At 43.6% G+C, this 22,277-nt stretch overlaps 1 protein-coding gene across 1 annotated transcript in view; it reads right to left on the bottom strand.

The window, feature by feature from the left end:
* The window catches only part of LOC115462209 (probable ATP-dependent RNA helicase DDX60), a 368,606-nt gene that overhangs the window by 205,618 nt on the left and 140,711 nt on the right, over positions 1–22,277 (bottom strand). The window contains exons 11-16 of the mRNA XM_030192223.1: positions 17,477–17,576; positions 14,679–14,788; positions 7,977–8,140; positions 6,707–6,977; positions 4,492–4,658; positions 125–277 (exon numbers count right to left, since the gene is read on the bottom strand). Coding sequence (XP_030048083.1) covers positions 125–277; positions 4,492–4,658; positions 6,707–6,977; positions 7,977–8,140; positions 14,679–14,788; positions 17,477–17,576 — 965 coding nt within the window. The remainder of the gene's footprint in view (positions 1–124; positions 278–4,491; positions 4,659–6,706; positions 6,978–7,976; positions 8,141–14,678; positions 14,789–17,476; positions 17,577–22,277) is intronic.

The raw sequence follows: 22,277 nt of genomic DNA, 5'->3' as shown, positions 1-22,277 counted from the left end.
TCATAGTACTGCATGAACTAAAAGTCTTTAAAAAATTGCCTTTACCATAACATCACCCAAAAGCAATGAAACATCATATTTTAAGAATAGTAATCCAAAATCGACTTGAATTATGTATAATTACCTGCCAGGTATCCGGTATGAAATGCTTTACTCTGGGATCTGGGTCACTTCTCTCTTCTCTGAGCAGGTAGTGGCCCATATATTGCAGCTGAAATCGAGCAGCTCCCATGCCAACAGAAAATTTTGCAAACTTCTTACTGTCATTTCCTTTAATCTGTGAAGATACATAATTTTTAGGGAATATCTTACTTAAATTAAGAGGCCCTTTTATCATGCGGCGGTAGCACTACCATGTAGGTAACGCAAGGCAGAAGAGCACTACTGGCGGGCACGCCCAGGCGCCCAGCAGTAGTTTTGTTTTTTTGCTGTGTGCCATTTCCTGTGCCAGAAAATCATTTTGTACTTTCTAGCATGGGGGGCAGGGAGCAGGCATGCCCGGGGGGGGGGGGGGGGGGGGTAATTGGGCGGTGATTACTACCGGGTTAGCGCATGAGCTCTTACTGCCTGCTAAATAGGAGGCAGTAAGGGCTCAGGCTATAAATGGCCACACACCAATTTCTATATTAGCGCACAGCCATCAATGACCTACATTTTAAAAATAGCTCATTTACAGCCGTGGTAGTAAGTGGGTCTCAGCGCGCAGCAATTCCACGCGCCTGTGTAACTGCAGGCCACTTTCTACCACAGCTTAGTAAAAGGGCCCCTAAATTACTTCCCTCTCTCCGATATACTCTGCTATTTCAACTTAAACATACAAAGATGTGTCACATCTGCAGTGTACACAGTAAAAGACAGATCTAAGAGAAATTATTTACTGAAGGAATAAAACCACTCCAAACCAAAACATACACAAGTAAAATGTAAATATTTTTCCATCAAATTCTGATCTGACAATTGGTCCACTTGCTCATCTACATCATGAATTTATTCACGTATCATTTCACACTACATCCCCTATTTGGTTAAAAAAATGCAGACATTCTGGTTCCTTGTAATGGTGCTGAAACAGCAACAAAAACAAGACAGAGAACTCAAAAGCAAATACTTTGCTTATTCCAAATTATTTATTTATTTATTTGGATTTATTTACCATCTTTTTGAAGGAATTCACTCAGGGGGTCTTTTACTAAAGCTTAGCTTGAGTTATTTGCAGCAGTGCCCATTTTATTCCTACATTGCTATTTTGGGAGGGGGGAGCACTTAACGCCACCCATTGAGGAGAAGAGTAGATAGTGGGGTTCCCATGGGTCTGTGCTGGGACTGCTGCTTTTTAACATATTTATAAATGATCTAGAGATGGGACGACACAAAGTTATTTAAAGCTGTTAAATCACAAGAGGATTGTGAAAAATCACGAGAGAACCTTATGAGAATGGGCATCCGAATGGTAGATGATGTTAATGTGAGCAAGTGCAAAGTGATGAATGTGGGAAAGAGGAACCCGAACTACAGCTACATGATGCAAGGTGCCATATTAGGAGTCACCGACCAGGAAAGCAGCATAAAATGTATTGTACTGCTTTAGGATCTCGCCAAGTTCTTGTAACCTGGATTGGCCACTGTTGGAAACAGGATGCTGGGCTTCACGGACCTTCGGCCTGTCCCAGTATGGTAATGCTTATGTACTTATGTACTTATTTACTTTTTTTTTTTCCAGTTGTATCTTGTGTGATTGTGGCTGAATAGTTCAATTTTCATTTCTCCAGTTCTGTCCTCTTAAATCACTTTCAGGGGCATTTTCGAAAGAGAAGGACGCCCAAATCGAGAGACCCAGGCCCATTTCCCCCCCCCCACCTGTTACACTTGTGGTGGTAAATGGGAGCCCTCCAAAACCCACCTGAAACCCACTGTACCCACATGTAGGTGCCCCAACTTCACCCCTTGGGGTATGGTAGTGGTGTACAGTTGTGGGGAGTGTGGTTTTTTTGTGGGGGGTGGGGGGCTCAGCACCCAAGGTAAGGGAACAATGCAGCTGGGAGCAATTTGTGAAGTCCTCTGCAGTGCCCGGTTGGTGTCCTGGCATGTGAGGGGGACCAGTACACTACGAATGCTGGCTCCTCCCACAACCAAATGCCTTGGATTTGGTCATTTTTGAGATGGGCATCCTCGGTTTCCATTAGCGCCGAAAACCAATGTCGCCCATCTCTAAGGTCGACAATCTCAACATTTAGGTTGACCATCTCTAAGGTCAACCTAAATGTTGAAATTTGGGCGTTCCCGACTGTATTATCGAAACAAAAGATGGACATCGATCTTGTTTCGATAATACGGGTTTCCCCGCCCCTTCGTCGGGACGTCCTTAGAGTTGGATACCATTAGAGATGGGTTTGCCACGGTGCACAGTTTGGAAAACACTACAATAACCAATTTCTAATCCACAACAGAACACTGCCTTCTAACCCATGACTAATTTTCTCAAGAGTCTCTTATGAAGAACTTTGTCAAAAGCTTTCTGAAAATGTAGATACGCTACATCAACTGGCTCATCATTAGGATAATTAGCAGTATTATTTGTGCCAACATGGTTCAAAAACATTGGATAATTCTCAGTAGACTTGATGAGTCTCGGCAAACTTTCCATAATATCTTAAATCTTAGTACCAGGCAGACAGCACACAGTCTGGAGAAGGGCAGATATGGTTTCTCTCCACAAAAATGGAAGTAAGGAACTGCAGGTCAGTTTGTCTGACCTCTGTGTTATGTAAAATTAATGGAAATGCTTCTAAAATAGAGGATAGTTAAGGCTTCTGGAATCAAATAGATTGCAGGACATAAGGAAGAATAGTTTTACGAGAGGTATGTCTTGTTAGACGAATCTGATTAATTTCTTTGATTGGGTGACCAACAGTTGGATTGAGGAGCAGTGCTAATTGTGGTGTACTTAGACTTTAGCAAAGCCTTTGACACAGTTCCACATAGGTGACTGATAATTAAACTGAGCGCTCTTGGTATGGGCCCTAAAATGACTGACTGGGTTAGAAACTGGTTAAGTGGAAGAAAACAGAGGATAGTGGTAAATAAAGTTCATTCCAAGGAAATGGATGTTACCAACAGTGTGCTGCAGGGATGTCCTTGGTCTGGCTTTTAACATTTTTGTGAGTGATACTGCAGAACAGCTGTCTGGTAAAGTTTACCTCCTTGCAAATGATACCAGACTTTGTAATAGGGTAGATACCCTTGATCATATGAATAACATGATTTAGGATCTACTGAAGCTTGAAAAATAGTCTAGAAATCAGCAGATATGATTTAATGCTGAAAAAGGCAACAGCAGGGATGGTGGCCACATGTTGAGAGATAGTATCATGTTTTCTTACCTTTTGAATTCCTTCTATACCAATGGGGAAGTGCAAAAGAAGTCCCCTAAGCCCTCTACCTCGCTCATAGTTGATCTGATCGACAGTTTTGTGAGAATAGCAGAATACAGGCTAGGGTTCTTCAGTTTGGAGAAAAGACGGTTGAGGGGAGATATGATAGAGGTCTATAAAGTAATGAATTGATTGGAACGGGTAGACATGAATCGCTTGTTTACTCTTTCCAAAAATACTAGGACTAGGGGGCACTCAATGAAGCTACAATAGTAGCAGCTATTTTAGGGAGGCTGGTGCAATGACAGGAGCAAGTGGGCATTGCTCCTGCTCATTTCCCACTGGACCACCAGGGAACAGGCAGGTATACCCCTTGCAAAAGGGGGCAGGCGAGTGTTTCTTTACCTTGGTTCAAAGGGATGGAAGGGGGAATAAGTATCGGATGGGGAGGGTCTCTCCCATAATTTGGGAATAGGGGATTAGGAGGGGGAGCATCATGCTCCTCTTCCCAGAGGTGGGGGTGGGGTGGGGATAAGATAGAGGGAGGGAGTATTGGAAGGAGTGGATGTACATGTTCCAGGGGGAATGTGTAGGAGGGAGGGAGGAGAACAGCAGCAACTAATGCCATGATGCAAAAGATAACCGGGCACTGGCCAATATTCAAACTGGTGACTTGTTAACTTTGACGCAAAAAGTTAGGACAGCCTTTTTTCTGTCCAAACGTTATGCACTTGCTCATCCAGATAGCAGACTGAAAATCTCCCCTAACTCTAACTCCACATTGCCCACAAACTAGCTGGTTTTGGTATAAGTGTTTAGAGGGGATATTCAGCAGCACTGTCCAGCTAAATGCCACAGAATATCCTCATTTAGCTCCAGACATGCAATTTAAATGGCCAGGAGCCTCTCCTGGCCATTTATATTGTTTTGAATATCGACCTCATGATGAATAAAAAGAGAGAAAACAGAGACGGGCAAAAGTATGATTATGTTTCTAAACTAGTATGAACAGTTGATAAAGGTTTTTTTTTCCAATTTTCATGTCTATTAGACAAATATTTGTTATAACTATTCCCACTTATCTGACAAATACTTTTGTAAATGAATTGAAATTATTTACCTGTGTAGGATCTAAAGAGCATGCCAAGTTCTTGAATCCCAGATACTTGAGGTATTTAGCTATCACTTTCTGCTCACCAGTCACTAGCAATTCCTGATATTTTCCTAAAATGTTATGGACCCTTCTCATCATTTGAACAGCTATAGTTAAATCTTTTGATTGATCTCCTGTTAAAAGAAATAAAAATAACTCTAATCAGTAATATATATATATATATCAATCAGAGTCCTTGAAGGCTATGATATCTTTTAAATGACCATCATTAAAAGACTCCATTCTTTTCAGGACCAGCAGGGCTACTAGAAGTCATCATATAAAACAGCAAACTACCTTCTGCTGTTGAGAAGACATATTATACATTTACAGGTTATGGGGCCCTTTTACTAAGCTGCGTAGGCGCCTATGCGTGCCCATCAAATGTCAATTCGGCGTTACCGCCCGGTTACTGCGTGGCCCGTGCAGTAATTTCATTTTTGACGTGCATCCACTACACGCGCCAAAATGGAGTTACCACCCAGCTACCGCATGGCTTTTGCGGTAATTTCATTTTTGGATGTGCGTATTGGGCGCGCACCAATTGGCATTTGATGCTCATAGGTCATTACTGCTAGGTCGATAGCTGGCAGTAAGGTCTCAAACCCAAAATGGACGTGCAACAATTTTCATTTTGCCACACATCCATTTTCGTCAAAAATTTTAAAAAGGCATTTTTTGCAGGTGCACTGAAAAATGATTCTGCGTACACCAAAACATGCGTTTACACTACCGCAGGCTATTTTTCAGCGCATCTTAGTAAAAGGACCCCAGATACCTTTTTACTAAGCTGTGCGAAAAAGTTGCTTATGTTATTACTAGTGCGTGGGTTTCCTGCATGCTAAGATCGCTTCTAGCGCAGCTAAAAAATGGCCACATTTTCCATTTACTCCATTAATGGCCACATGCTAATTTCCCAATTAGCACATGGCCATTAGTGTATGAGCCCTTACGGACACTTATTTACTAGGCAGTGATGTTTCACCCACTAACCATGTACTAATCTGTTAGCACACAGTGATGCAGCTAAACTAACCGATTAGCAGTGGGCATGCCTACTCTCCACTCCCAAACACTCCCCCGGCGCTAAAAACTTTTCTATTTTTTAGCACATGGGAAGCATGCGCAGAACACAAAACTAATGTGGGATGCCTGAGTGTGCTCTGTGGTAGGGGATTTTAACCTTAAGGGCTCCTTATTATTTTTTATATATATTTTTCAAATATAATTATGAATTATGTTAAAAAAAAACCTCCTCTTTGGAAGTCAGATAGTAATGAATGCTAATTATTATATCATTTTTAAGAGTATGCAGAAAATAAGCAGACTATGAAACCTGGAAAAAATTCTCACTTGCAAAGCTCATGTTTCATGGCACCTACTTATATATGATTTTCATGACAGTATCTATATAAATAATTCTCACCTCCACTTCTGAAGCTCACTGTGTGCCATGGAAACACTGAAGCCCTGTACTGTTGTAGCCTGTCAGCACCACTCACTCTCACTCATACACCTGCCCTCAGCCACGCCCCATCCGGACATAATTTGCAACCCCAACGTTCTAATGAAGCCCCCAAGCTCCACCCACTTCCGTGAAGGGTTCGTTACTTCGTGGTGGTGAAGCCTCTCCACTGACCATGTCTCTCTGTCACGCCCTCGCGTCGAACGTGATGACGTTCAGGGCGCAACAATTTCCATCACCAACAGGAACGCTACGGAAAGGGAGGAGTAGGGAAACACGCAGGGCGTGTTTCCGCACTCCTCCCCTTGACTGACAATCAGCTGCCAGTGTGCCGATGAAAACAAAATGGCGCCGAAAACGAGCGTACACACACGTCACAAAATCTCTTCGGGGGGCAGGCAGGCAACCAGAGAGACTCAATATCGGAGGGTGCAACGGAGGGACTTACACTCATGCTGTCCCGCCAACACCTCAACGACAACGTGGATGCAGCACCTCACAGGTTTGCTTTCTTTTGAGTGTATGGCGATGACGGCTGCATGGGGCAGGGGAAACAGATATTAACCAAATTGCCTTCCTTGCTTACACTGCACTACATAGCCTTATCTCCACTCCTGTCTACAAACAGAGGGGAGGGAGGACCGCATGCAACTCGGAGGGGACACAGGGAGAGACCGGGGAAGGGGGGGAACCTTGCTAGCGCCCGTATATACATGCCTTGTTTTCTGCAATGCTCTATCCATACACCAAAGCAGGCATCTAATCCCATCATTTCTGCAATGAGCTTTCTTGAATTATTTTGACAAGTCTTCAGGTAACTCTCTAGTCTATTTATTCCGAAGGTTAAATTCTTTGTAATGTCTTTCTCGATTGATGAAGAAATTTCAGTCCATTCTTGAAGTTCATTTTCACCTTCTTTAGCTTTTAGCCCTTTTTTGTTTTGCTCTGCAAACGTGTCCCATATTGTCTTCGACACAAATGAACATTCCTGTCAAAAACAGTGTTTGAATACAAATATTTTCAATGACTAATTAAAATAAACAGCATTTTAGAACTTCTATTTCCAAATCTTCTGAAAATAGTTCAGATAATATATCGTGTGAAAATGTTTAAACAAAATGTTTAAATAATCAACAGAAAACATCTTAAAGAGGAGATTCTCCTAACTGTCCATGGAATAGCCACTATAAGTAAAACAAATTACAGTCTCTCTTGGGACTGCCTCTGCTAAATTATACGGAGCTGAATACTTTCTGAATATTTTATTCCCACAAACCATAAAGGAGGAAGGGGGTTTCTAAGGGGCCCTTTTACTAAGCCATGTAGGCACCTATATGTGCCCAATGCACATCAATTCGGAGTTACTGCCTGGCTACCGCATGGCCCAGGTGGTAATTTCATTTTTTTACGCATGTCCGATACACGCACTGGAAAATAATAACTGCCGTCGCTTTCCCTCCATAGGAAGGAAATTGTGTGCAAATTAGCTAACAGCGCGCAGCTCATTTGCATGCAATTTCCTTCATGCATGCCCATTCCCTTCCGGATCGGTATGGGAAGGGCTTTTTCCATTCAGTTAGTGGGACCAGTGCACTACAAATGCTGGCTCCTCCCATGACCAAATGGCTTGGATTTGGTCGTTTCTGAGATGGGCATCCTCACTTTCCATTATTGCCGAAAACCGGGGACAACCATCTCTAAGGTCGACCTAAATTTCATGATTTGGGCGTCCCCAACCGTATTATCGAAACGAAAGATGGACGTCCATCTTGTTTTGATAATATGGGTTGCCCCGCCCCTTTACAGGGCCATCCTTAGAGATGGGCGCCCCCGTTCGATTATCCTCCTCTATGTTATATGTCTGTTTGTTCCTCAACTCAGTAGTAATATTTGCTCTGTTACTAAACTGAACATGTTGAATAAGGTCATACAACCAAAAATCGTCTATCTCTAAAATATAGAAAATATCAGTTTCAAAAGCTCTTACATGAGGTGCTTGAGCCTTTTTTCCAGCAGTGGGAAGATCTTTTGACTTATCCTTCTGAGCTGTAATTGTTGTTGAAATATTGCCTTCAAGAGTCTGTCCATAAAATTGATAATATGCTTTCAACTTTTGATACTTTTCAATTATTCTTGGATCTTTTGGTTCTCCTGTAGTAAAACAGAATACAGTACAAAAAAGACATTCAACATATAAAAATCAGGAATTCTCAGTGTCCACATACTTCGCTGCCTGCTATTTCTGCGGATGGGACTAGGTGGGAAAAACTATATATATATGACGCACAAGTAATTTTCTCTCCGGGCCAAGATGTGCCACTAGAATTAACAATGGGCTCCTTTTATAAAGAGTCACTACCGATGAGCATGCACTGAATGCGAAGAACCCTATTGAAACTGAATGAGCTTCTTTCCATTCAGTGTGCCGTTAGTTGGTAGCGCTGCTTTGTAAAAGGAGCCCCATGTGCATTACTGCATTAGCATGTGCTTACACTATAAACACATGTTATTTTATCACAGGTCCCATTTTATGTATGTAAAGGTATGTCCAAAATGCACTATGCATTTACACCTTCTCCAAGGCATACACAGTCAGCTACTCGTTTGATCCTAGGGTTTGAATAAATGATGGGGGAAGAACAAAGCATTACTGCTTTCCTGTGATTAGTGGTCTCCATAGAAAACAGGGAATGGAGCCACATATGTGTGATGTCATTGCATCACCCATGTCCAGACATTGTGCTCTCTGTAGATACTAGGAAAGATTTGCAGCTTCCCTGAGTATGCGTGGCAGCTTCTTGCCTCAGTCCATAGCATGAAAGGGAGAGGCAGGAGGGAATGTATGGCTCCATTCCCCTGTTGTCCATGGAGAACACCCACTACAGGTAATCAATAACACTTTATTCATGGCAAAGGTGGGGAACTGATCCCCAAATGGGTGACTCCAAAGCTGAGGGTTGTGTCCTTATTAATGAGTGCCAATCAAGTGAGATAGGATGGATGGAGTCATTGGAATGGTTTCTTCAGTACAGATTATCCAAAGATACTGTCATTGTAGGATGTAAAATCTAAACTATTGTGCTTGGCCAAGGTATTGACAGAGGATTAGGTAGCCACTCTGTGAAATGTCTGCACTAGAGATAGATCTAAAATATGCTACTGTCATGGACTTGGCATGGAGACGATTAATAGTTATGCGACCTGGAGGAATTTTATTAGCTTTCTGGTAGCAGAAGTTAAAGCCATCTGAATAAGGTTTGTTTTTGTTACTGCATGACCTGGAACATTAGGATCAGAAGAAACAAACAATTGCAAGTCTTCCTTAAATTTTGTGCCTATTTGAGATATTATACATGTGCCTTTCTACAGTCCAGTGTATAGAAGATAATTTCTGCAGTGTTCCTATGTGGTTTTGGGGAAAAGATTGGCAAAACAACTGTCAGTAAGAATTCCAAAACTATTTTCAGTAAGAAATGGGGATGAGCTCGTAATACAACTTTGTACATGAACAACAGCATATAGAGATAGTGACAGGGCCTGAAGCTAAGAAAGGAACTTTCCAAGAAAAATGTTATTGTTTCAAAGGGATCCCAAGTTAGTTGAGCAAATAATACATTCAAATCCCTGGGTGTAGAAGGAAGTCTTATAGGAGGTTTGGTGTTGAAACAAACGCTCATAAATCTAATTACCAAGGAGTGAGTGGACACCATAACAGGTACAGGACCTGTCATGATGAGAAAGAGTGTTTTCATAGTAACATAGTAAATGACGGCAGATAAATACCTGTACGGTCCATCCAGTCTGCCCAACTTTCCTTTATGAAGGGGCAGGGGCGTAGCCACAGAAGGGGCCTCAGGGACCCAGGCCAATCATTTTTGGCTTAGCCTCCCTCCCCCCCCCCCCCCCCCCAGTGTCTGAGTGTATCTTGTCTGGTATCCCCCCACCCCACAACCTGCGCATGCGTTTCTCTCTCCCATCCCTCCTGCCCCTGCCTTTCACTCCCTGTGACCCTCTGGTGTTGCTAACCTGCATTGTTCACTGCCAGTAGAGATATCTCAGGAATTGAAAGGAGCAGCCTCTGGGCCTCGGTTCTTCCCTGTGACACATCCCGCCTCATTCGACGCAACTTCCTGTTCTGTGTGGGCAGGATGTGTCAGAGGAAAGAACCAAGGCCCCAAGGCTGCTCCTTTCAATCGCTGTTGTGTCTCTACTGGCAGCGAACAATGCAGGTTAGCATCAGTGGGAAGCGGTAGGGAGAAAAAGAAAAGCTGGAACCATGGGGCGGGGGGGGGGGGGTGGAGAAGGAAAGGGGAGACATGCTGGAACTACCAGAGAGAGAGAGAGGGGCACAGAAGTGTTTACTCAGGTAGGGAGAACTAAGGACTGCTCTGCTCCACAGGGTTAGGGGAGAGAGGGAGGGATAGACAGGAAGAGGTACTGAACCAGAAAGGGGGAGAAGGATAGATTGTGGACCAGCTTGTGAGGAGGGATGGAAGGGGGAGAGAGAGAGAGACTGGGGGAGGGGAAGGCGGAAAGATGCTGCATGGAAGAGAGAGGGAGAGACACTGGAGACCCAGGAGGGAGATACACTGAGCTGTGAGGGGCGAGAAGAGAGGGATACTGGCCCCAGGGTGGGGGGGGGGGGGAAGGGAAGAGAGAGAGGAGGGGCACAGAGATAGAGAAGAGGTGCTGGGCATGGAGAAAGGATTGGGACACAGAAGGGCTATGCTGGATACAGGGGGGATAGGATACAGAGGAGGGAGCGGGACACAGAGGGGTAATGTTTTACTTGGGGAGAAGGACACAGAGAGGGAAATGCAGGACAGGGCAAGACAGAAACACAGAGAGGACATGCTGAATATAAGGGCTGGATCAGGACACTTAAAGGGCAGATGATGAAGCTAGAGAGGAAGAATAAGAACAGGGACACAGAGGGGAGATGTTGGACAGGACAGATAAGTATGCAGAAGGAGGAGGATGGCCATGGAGAGAGAAGAAATGTCAAATGTATTGCTGTATGCCGAGTCTGACTTCTTCAGCTTTCCAGTTGTCTGTTATTGATCTCTGATCCCATATGCCATATTTGTTGTGTCATGTGTGACCAAGATGCAGTATTCTGCTAGCATGTATAGTCTGTGTAGAGATCTGGCTGCAATCTTGTTTTTCCACTAGATAGTGTATTGGTGCTTTAGGGCCCAGAGTAATATTTATAGTGCTGTGTTTTCACAAGCAAAGTTGTGGCTTCTAATTCCTGGGAGTTAGTGCTATTATGGTAAGTTCTTTCTCGTTGTGTTTTTGCACAAGCTTGTGTACAGCGTTTGCAGTGAAGGAATTGTGTTGGCCTTATTGAGGTGGCACAGTAAGTAGATTAGCTCTATAGGTCCTAAGTAATTTTTTAGGTTTTGTATTACAGGTATTTCACAATAAGCTTAGAACTGGAGAGGGTTTATGTTCTTACTGAGATGATACCAAAATCAAACATTCTTTTTTTAATATGGTGAGTTCCTGGGCCAGATCGATGGCCCATCTAGCCCAGTATCCTCCTTGAGCAGTGGCCAATCCAGGTCATAAGTACCTGGCAGAATCCTGATGAGCAACAAGATTCCATGCTGCCACCCCAGGGATAAGTAGTGGCTTTACCAAATCCCCCTTAATAGCAGTTTATGGACTTTCCCTCCAGAAACTTGTCCAAACCATTTTAAAACCCAAATACGCTATCTGCTGTTACCACATTCTCCAGCAATGAGTTCCAGAGCTTAACTATTTGTTGAGTGAAAAAATATTTCCTCCTACTGATTTAAAAAAAGTATTACCATGTAACTTCATTGAGTGTCCCCTAGCCTTTGTACTTTTTAAGAAAATAAACTATCGATTCATGTTTACCTGTTTTACTCCACTCAGGATTTTGTAGAATTGAAGGGGGAAGGGAAATGGGACTTGATATACCGCCTTTCTGTGGTTCTACATCCAAAGCGGTTTACATAGTATATTCAGGTGCTTATTTGTACCTTATTTGTATCATATCCCCCTCCCCCTCCCCCCTCCCCTCCAAGTCATCTCTTCTGTAAGCTGAAGAGCCCTAACCTCTTTAGCCTTTCCTCATATCAGAGAAGTTCCTTCACCTTAATCATTTTGGTTGCCCTTCTTTGAACCCACTATATCCAGTGTGCAGTGTTAGGAGTAGGTATTATTTTTTTATATTAGATTCCTGGGCTACATAATTAAACTGCTACTTCAAAAGTATTTACCTATTTTATTAATACAGCTTTATCTGTTACAAAGCGAAGCTGAAGGATATGTGTCAATGTGGTAATTATTTTGCAGAACACTGTGATGTGTGTTGAGAAGTTGACCAGACACAAGTCTACTATAATGACAAAGTTTTAAGTTATGGGATAATGCTACTATATTTAAAAATGTCAGTGATTCCAAAATTTCTATAAGTATGTATATGATTTATGCTGTTGCAGGTCAGACTGTTTACTTAGAAATCCATCATCAAGTGCACTCTACAGCATTATTTAGGAGTATATCAAGAACTATCAAGAACTATTCACACCTACACCTATATGCCTAGTGCCCCCATGTTAACTCTGGGCACCCCCAAAATGTCAGGCCTGGCTATGCCACTGTGAAGGGGGCAATGCAGCCCCCACAGCTCATTATGTCTCGTGCCAGAGCAGAAGACATAATGAGCCATGGTGGAGGCAAGGAAGCCTGGAAATCCAAGCAGGAAGTAGCCCATATTATGAAAGGCTGGGAAAAGTGAAACCATTTATCCTAATTGGCCCAGGGAGGAAATAGCCCATATTTGAAAGGCAGGATAGAATGCAGCCTGTTATCCTAATTGGGGCTGACATGAAATGTTCACAGGTTGGTGGAGGACCTCCTAGAAGGGAGGGGTTTAGGTCCCAAAGCCCCTTTAAGAAATCTCTCTCAGAAACCACAGAGAAGATTGGGAAAAGAAGAAGAAGCCATAAGAAGACCAGGGTGTGGAGGCTGTTTAACTGTGTTCCTAATACTTATACAGAAGGGCTCAGTCTAGTTGTTTTGCTACATTTTAAAGAAGACCTTTTGGATAGAGACAACCCCACACAGCTTGCTACAAGAAGAGACAGCAAGTTAATTTGCATAAGGCTTGAGTATGGCTAGAACCTGATTTGCATGTACCTAGAACTCTAACAAAGTATGGGTCCTTTTACTAAGGTGCACCGAAAAATGGGTCGTGCTAGTGTAGGCGAGTGTTTTCAGCATGCACAGATCCATTTTTCAGCGCGCCTGTAAAAAAGGCCTTTTTAAAATTTTTGCCAAAAATAGACGTGCAGCAAAATAAAAATTGGTGTGCGTCCATTTTGAGTCTGAGACCTTACCGCCAGCCACTGAATTGGTGGTAAGGTCTCACGTGGTAACTGTGTGGTAATCGTCTATGCACATAGAATGACGATTACTGCCCAGTTTCTGCTGCGCGCAGAAAAATAAATTAGTTTTCGGGCACGCGTAAAAAACAAAATTACCGCCTGGGCCTCATAGTAGCCAGGCAGTAACAAATTGATGCACACTGAGTGCATGTAGGCACTTATCACTTGGCTTAGTAAAAGGGCCCCTATGTGTTTTCTTGAAGTATAGAAGCCAGGGGGTTCCAGATCTAATGGGTTTGGTTCTAACTCATAGAATGACACCATGGAAGTGAACTTGAGGTAACTTGTGAGCTGTAAACATGAAACCTTTTCCCAAAAGATTCCATGGTTTCGCCTCCCTCCCCAGGAACATCAAAGAGCAAGTCTTCATATTCTTTGCTCTTTTGAGAGCAGATTTGACCAACATGGAATGGTGAGGAAGCCTTCTGAACTCTATACATAGTCAATCTTCTTTTTCACTTGCTGTACAAAGTGTGTGGGTGAGGGGGGGGAGGAAGTATTCCATATCTTCATCTGTACAGCTTGAGGATTCTGTTAATGAGCACGGTCAGAGATTTGGGGGGGGGGGGGGGGGGGGGGGAGAGTGTCATCTAACTAAAGGATATCTGAAGTTTCTGCCCTAGGCTCATCGTCAGTCTCTAAAGGAACAAAGACAGACAGCCATATCCATAACAAAATCCAGGAATTAGAGCTTCTCTGGTGAAGACCTATGCCTCTTGTGCAGTGGGGAGGGATCTGAAAGCAGACTCAAGGATCCCTCCTTTGAGAAGACCTCTGGTTTTTCTTCAGATATCCAGGAGTGCTCAGACTCACTCATAAAAATTATCCTCAGGAGAAGTTTCAGTCTCTACCTGCCCTGAGCAACTGAGTTGTTTGTCAGGCCTGAGCCTGCAGTTTTGAAGCTCCATGGATCTTCTGTGCACTGGGGAAGCTTCCCCCAGTGGGCTGGAGATTGACACTAGTGCAGTTTGCATAGACCCTGATGCCCTTCGAGGCCTCGGTATTGATTCATCTCCTTAAGCCAGTGAATGGGTTTCAAGTATCAGTTACACAGCCTTGAGTCTCAGCATTGATGCAGTCAAAGCCTTAACATAGTTTCAGGCAAAGAAACACTCTATATGATATTCAAACTTTCCCCTTCATGAGCTGTTCCATAAAGGCTGCAACAACAAAGAATGGGGAAATACAGTTGGGATGGCCACATTCCCCTGAGACACTTGGGGTGTATTAGAAGATATAGCCCAGCAACATTTTGATGTAATATTTTTTACCATAAAAGTTGCATCTGATGATGTCGTGTTTAAGGGGTCTTCTAGAGTGCCAGTGTTTAAGCTCATCAAATGATTTTCTTTTCACCAGTGACAATACTGCAGGATCATTGCTAGGAAGAAAAAAAAAGCAATTTTTAAATATAGTTACCAAAGTGAGTGAGTATGTGTGGTGTGAGAGAGAGATCTTAATTTAGGAGGCAATTCTATAATGGGGCACCTCTTAGTAAGCGCCTATTCTATTACGGCATCTGGGTGTCCAAATTCCATTATACAATACTAGCATAACCCAACATCAGCCATAGACCTGGTGTGACCACAAATGCCTAAATGTGACAGGTACATATATAATTTAGATCATTCTGTAAGTTACATGTAAAAGCCAGCCCCTTCCATGCTACATCCATGCGAATGCCCCCTTGCATTTACACACTGTGCCATTATACACGCCCTAACAGAATAACACACGGAGGGGCATTTTCGAAAAGGAAGTCCAAGTTGCGATTTGGACGTCCTTGCAAAACGGCAAAATCCAGGGACGGGGAAACACGTATTTTCGAAACAAGATGGACGTCCATCTTTCGTTTTGAAAATACCGTCAGACATCCAAATCCTTATATTTGGACGTCCCTAGATTTGGACGTCGCTAGACATGGACATTTCTGACTTTTTTCGAAACCAAAGACGTCCATGTCAAAAATGTCCTAATGCAAGCCATTTGGACGTGGAAGGAGCCAGCATTTCTAGTGCACTGTGGTCTTCCTGGCATGCCAGGACACCAACCGGGCACCCTAGGGGGCACTGCAGTGGACTTCATAAAATGCTCCCAGGAACATAGCTCCCTTACCTTGTCTGCTGAGCCCCCCAATCCCCCCCCCAAAACCCACTACCCACAACTGTACACCACTACCATAGCACTTACGGGTGAAGGGGGGCACCTAGATGTGGGTACAGTGGTTTTGTGGTGGGTTTTGGAGGGCTCGCTGTTTCCTCCACAAATGTAACAGGTAGGAGGGGTATGGGCCTGGGTTCCGCCTGTCTGAAGTGCACTGCACCTACTACGAAACTGCTCCTGGGACCTGCATGCACTGTCATGGACCTGAATATGACATCTGAGGTTTGGCACGACATATTTTTAAAGACGTATTTTGAGGGTGGGAAGGGGTTAGTGACCACTATTCCCTCCGGTGGCCATCTGGTCATTTCGGGCACCTTTTTTTGTCTTATTTGTTAGAAAAACACATCCGGGTGAAAACGTCCAAGTGTTCATCAGGGACGTCCTTGTTTTATTCGATTATGGGTCAAGGACGTCCAAGTGTTAGGCATGCCCAAGTCCCGCCTTCGTTACGCCTCCTACATGCCCCCTTGAACTTTGGACGTCCTTGTGACGGACTGCAGTTGGAGACATTCAAAATCGGGTTTCGATTATACCGATTTGGACGTCCCTGGGAGAAGGACATCCATCTTCCGATTTATGTCGAAAGATGGATGTCCTTCTCTTTCGAAAAAGAGCCCAATAGTCACCCTGCTAGCACTTATGTGCGAAAATGTACACTTACCCATAAAAGTGCTAGCATTCTGTGAATGAATGTGAATAGGTGCGTAAATGCATGCACTCAGTTGCAGAATTAAGGGGGTTAATACTTTTGAAAGGTAATGAAGTCCTCCAATCTCTACAGAAAACTCCTGAGGCAATTCTATGCAAAAAAATCATTTTTTTAAATTCTGTACACAGAGGGACCCTTTTATTAAGGTGCGGTAGGCGTAATATGGGCCTACCACATGCTAAAACAGTACTACCATGGGATGCACTGAGGCATCCCAAAAAGTTTTCTACTTAATAGATGCTAATCCCATGCTGGAAAATATTTGTTATTTTTCAGCAAGGGAGATGTGCTCATGGGTGGAGAGAAGGCGTGCCTGCCCTAATCGAGTAGCATGGGCACATTACTGTGCACTACCCAATTAGCACAAGAGTAGCGCGGAAGCCCTTACCACCTCCTAAGTAGGTGGTGGTAAGTGCTTCCACAGAATTGACCACGTGCTAATGGGGAAATTAGTGCATGGCCATTACCAAATATAATGGAAAGGCAGCCATTTTACCACCACACTAAAAGTGCCACAGCACACGGAAAACTTACATGCTGACAAGGCCACTTTTTAGCGTGGCTTGGTAAAAGGACCCCACTGTTTTTAAAAATTCTGCAAAATTTGCACCTTTATTTGTAATTTTTTGTGTAGAATTCTCTCAAAATAAAGATGGAGTTTCTCCAATCCCTAGTTCTGACCCCTCCCCCAGTTTTCTCCTTGCTTAGGTTCCACCTTCCAAGCAATCTCACTCTCCAACTAGGTTGACACTCCTCCCTAAATTTTGATCTCCTTCCTGCCTGGCCCCTGATGGGGTCAGTCCCTAGAATTCTCTGCCTCCTTTTCAAGGTGAACATCCCCCAAGTTTCTTTTTCTCTTTCCACCCTTTTCCCTAGCAAGTGTCCCCCCCCCCCCCCCCCCCCCCCCCCCCCCCCCTTGGAGCAGGTTCCCCTCATAGTAACATGGAATTCTGAGCATGAAAATATTTAAAAAAATAATTTGATAAATAACCAATTCTGTTGGAAGTTGGTTCACTGAAACAAAATATTCTTTGCTTCAGCAACCACCTAGCATGTCAAAAAAAAAAAAGTGAACTTTAAAAAGAAAATTGCATAAAACACTGAAAGATACCAACAAGCTGTGCATGTATATTATGTAAACTATGTTGTATCTTCACACACTAAATAGTACATGCAGATTTGGAGTAAAGATACCTCTGAAGAATGGGTAGATCTTTTAAAACATCTGTAGCATAATCATCCACTAAGTCAGACTGCACTTTGATTAGGCCAATGCTAGGAACCTTCTGGGGCTCTTTGAAGAGTTAAAACAAACAAACAAACAAACAAAAAACCATGATGTTAGTTAAAAACAAAGAATAATAAAAAGCATAAACTGATATGAAATATCTATTTATTTCCAATTTCAAATCAGTTTATTACATTACTACAATACCCGGTGTACAGCACCTACCATCTTCCACATATGTTGCTCACTCATGTGGAGTCCATAGTTCTGACCACACCATTGCACAACATGGAGTGGAAGAGTGTAAGTGCAGCAGGCTTTGATCCTGGTATAACTCTTTGTAACTCCCTTGCCCCAGGTACAAAATAAGTGCATGTCTACAATATATAAATGCTTTGATTGTAAAACCAGAAAGGCAGTATATCAAGTCCCATCTCTTTTCCTTAGTGATATCTATATCTATCTTTAGATAAGATGTGATGAATGGAAAAAAGAGAACCTATGCATTTTAATCTCAGAACATGAGTTATTGCACACCTTTTTAAGGGACCCTTTTACGAAGGCGTGGTAGGGTGTGCCAAAACAGCACTGTGCCCTGCGGTAGTTCTGATTTTGACACACGCAGTTTCCTGTGGTAGAAATTTTCTATTTTCTACCATGGGGGGCATTCCCGGTGGTAATCCACATTGGTGCACACTGACCAATTACCACTGGGTTAGCGCATGAGCCCTTACTGTCTACTAAGAGGTGGCAAGGGCTCACGTGGCAAATGGCCAGGAGCTAATTTTGAACTCAGCACTTGGTCATTATTGCCAAAAAATGTAAAATCAGCTTTTTTTTCAGCTGCACTAGGAGGGGGCTGGAGCGTGTAGGAAAACCACAAGCTACAGCTACCGCCAGCCATCTCTTAGCATCAGTGGCGTAGCCACAGGTGGGCCTGGGTGGGCCGGGGCCCACCCATTCAGGGCTCAGGCCCATCCAACAGTAGCAAATGTTTAATGGTAGCTGGTGGGATCCCAAGCTCGGCCAGCTGAAGACTTTCTCCTGATGGTAATGAAAATGCTACTCTCCATGATACCAGCACCTGCGTATGCTGCTGCAGACTGCCAAGGTGGGGGGGAGAACACTTGGTGCCCACCCACTTCTTGCCTAGGCCCACCCAAAATCTGTTGTCTGGCTACGCCCCTGCTTAGCATGCCTTTGTAAAAAGGCCCTTAAGTCAGATTTTTCAATAAAAGTGCAGAAATGTATTGAAAAAAAGACAGCAACAATAACCCTAATGTTGTTGTCACATACCTTATAAATGACTCAAAAATTTGAATGGAACATAACAGTTGTTCAGTGTACATTTAGCAAAACATTTCATAACCTTTTTATTAGTTACAAACACAGAGCTAATCCTGCAAAGTAAATGATAAGTTAATTTCAGTCACAAATTGTTCACCAAGCAGACATACAAGACTGAAGATGTGTACGCCACTGTCTTATTGCAGTATCGATCACAAATTGATCAAGTTCTTTCCATGCAGTCACTGCCATTCTAATATTCTGTTCTACCAGTTTCAACAATCTTTTTTAAAAGCTTATTTAAGCCCCTCAATGTCCAGTTTTATTTATCAGAAATTCAGCAAGAAATCATTTCACACAATAATGTTTAGTTTGTCACTAAAACTTGATAACAATTCTTCAGTAAACCATTTTCATAATTAGAGTAAATAATGACATCACATGCAGGTCAGTTTCATATCAGAGAAAAATAAGCGCATTCTGACAGTTAATTATGCAAAGCATTGCTTGACGTTTATTTTGGTACAAATTTGCTTAAATGGCTGCTGCTGGTGCAGTAGTGCTGACACAGTCCATTCACTTTGAATGGGCTATGTTGGCATTCCCGTGCGGCTTTGTAAAGAATATAACAACATAACATAAGAACATAAGCACTGCCATACTGGAACAGACCGAAGATCCATCAAGCCCAGTATCCTGTTTCCAACAGTGGCCAATCCAGGTCACAATTACCAGGCAAGATCCCAGAACAGTAAAACAGATTTTATGTTGCTTATCCTAGATTTTGCGGTGGATTGTCCCAAGTCCATCTTAATAATGGCTTATGGACAAAAACAGGCAGAAAAAATAAACAAGTTGTGTTTTATCGTTTGCTGATAATAATGCACACACATTTGAGAAAGTGTGCACTAGTATTTTTTGCCATTTTCTCAGCAACCACTTTGAATTTCAAATGAGAAATTTTATGTACTTGTTTACTTTACTTACATATTACTATAAACAACATTTAATTATCTTCAGCTATGTTGATGTCACTGACATTTTAGTGTTACTACCAAGCAATTTTTGCACGTTAAAAATGTTTGAGCTAAAGCATAGTAAAATAACATCATTCAAATGATGCAGTTAACAATGTGTCAGAATTTCGCAGATACTTTGAAAGCTCAAAGGTGTTCTTTTATTAAGCTACGGTAAAAGGGGGCCTGAGCTAGCGTCAGCAGGTTTTTTTGATGCACACTGAAGCCCCGTTCTGGGAAACAAAAATGGCCATGTGGTAAGTGAACCACTTACCACATGGCCATTTCAGTGGGGAGCCTTTACCACCACCCATTGAGATGGCAGTAAGGGCTCCCGTGCTAACCCGGCGGTAACCAGGCAACGAACGGTGCTGCCGAATTACCAACAGTTAAGTTCCATTGCTACAAAAACAGAATGTATTTATGTAGCACTGGAAATGGCACACACAACGGGTGGAAACTACTGCCAGGCTCCTGCAGTAACCTGGCAGTTGTTCTGGATTGGCATGCGGTAAGCCCATGGTGAGCTTACTGCTGCTTTGTAAAAGGGCCCCAAAGTGTCCACCCCCAGCTTTAACCAGTGGCCTGTGGGGCCTGGCCCCCCTTAGATTTGGGCCTGGACCCCCCCTGCCGACAACCCACCCGCCCCCCCTCCCACTGTCAACCCGCCGTTGCCTACCTTTGCTGGTGGGGGACCCCAACCCCCGCCAGCCGAGGTCCTCTTCTTCTCTCAAAAGGCTTCCTTCTGTTTCTGATGTTCTGCACGTTGTACGTGCAGGACGTCAGACTCACAGAACGAAGCCTTTCAGATCAGCTGCAGGACATCAGAAACAGAAGGAAGCCTTTTGAGAGAAGAAGAGGATCTCGGCTGGCGGGGGTGGGGGTCCCCCGCCAGCAAAGGTAGGCGACGGTGGGTTGGCGACGGGAGGGGGGCAAAGTCGGCAATGGCGGGGGGGGGGGGGAGGGCTAAAATCTGCTCCCTCACCTCGGGCTCTGGATCCCCCTCCCGCCGAAGTCTGGCTATGCCCCTGGCTTTAACACAGGTCGAGTCACTTTGGGAAGTTCTCAACAGCCTTGCCAATCGGTCCCTGTGGCAGGCTGCCCCAGATCATCTACAGCACTTCCTTGAGTTTGGCAATTGTTGCCAGCTTTGGGCGGAACTTATAATAGACATCCAACATTGCTCCCCAGACAAAGGTGCCCTTTTACAACGCTGCAGTGAAAAGTGACCTGCGGTAGTGTGGGCACATGGAATTTTTACTGCTATTTTTTAAATGGACTTCATTAATGGCCGTGCACTAATGTACCACCGTGGTGGTGGAGATAAAAACGGTAATGGAATTCAAACACGCGTGGGATAAACACAAAGGAATCCTGTTTAGAAGGAATGGTTCCGCGGAATCTTAGCGGAGATTAGATGGCAACATCGGGAAGCAAAACCAGTGCTGGGCAGACTTCTATGGTCTGTGCCCTGATCGTGACTGAAGAGATATGGATGGGCTGGAGTGTAAATTTTAAGGGGTTTTGATGTTAGCTTCAGAACGTTTAGTACAAGAACAGTGCTGGGCAGACTTCTACGGTCTTTGCCCTGAAAATGGCAATGACAAATCAAACTCGGGTATGCATATAAAGTATCACGTACCATGTAAAATGAGTCACTTAACCGTCCATTGACCCAGATACAAAATAAGTACCTGTATATATGTAAACCGCTTTGAATGTAGTTGCAAAATACCACAGAAAGGCGGTATATCAAGTCCCATTTCCCTTTATCTTGTTGGGCAGACTGGATGGACCGTACAGGTCTTTATCTGCCGTCATTTACTATATTACTATGTTAAAAATTAGCATACCGTGGGATCTCAGTGTTCCTCTGCCTAGGCGGATTTTCACTAAAAATTAGCATGCGGCCATTTATTGACTGAGCCCTTACTGCCTCCTATTTAGCAGGCAGTAAGGGTTGCTGCTCTAACCCAGTGGTAATCGGGCAGCACATAGCACTGCCCGATTACTGCTCGGCATGCCTACTCCCCACCTCCCACGCTAGAAACTACAAAATTATTTTCTGGCACGGGAAATGGCACACAACAAAAACCTACTGCTGGGTGCCTGGACGTGCACAGTGGTAGTGTTGTTTTGTCGCATACTACCGCCACTTGATGAAAGGGGCCCCAAAAAGTCTATGTCACTGTGATGTCATTAACAGTAAGCTGGTAGCCTGTTTTATTTTTTTTTCAAAGAATGGTATTGTTACAGTGCAAACACTTCTGCCTAGAGGTTAGGGTGGTGGACTCTGGTCCTGGGGAACTGAGTTTGATTCCCACTTCAGGCACAGGCAGCTCCTTGTGACTCTGGGCAAGTCACTTAACCCTCCATTGCCCCAGGTACAAATAAGTACCTGTATATGTAAGCCGCATTGAGCCTGCCATGAGTGGGAAAGCGCGGGGTACAAATGTAACAAAAA

The sequence above is a fragment of the Microcaecilia unicolor genome, chromosome 2 (genome assembly GCF_901765095.1).
Source record: "Microcaecilia unicolor chromosome 2, aMicUni1.1, whole genome shotgun sequence".
NCBI lineage: Eukaryota > Metazoa > Chordata > Amphibia > Gymnophiona > Siphonopidae > Microcaecilia > Microcaecilia unicolor.
This window is presented reverse-complemented; position numbering and strand designations above follow the sequence as displayed.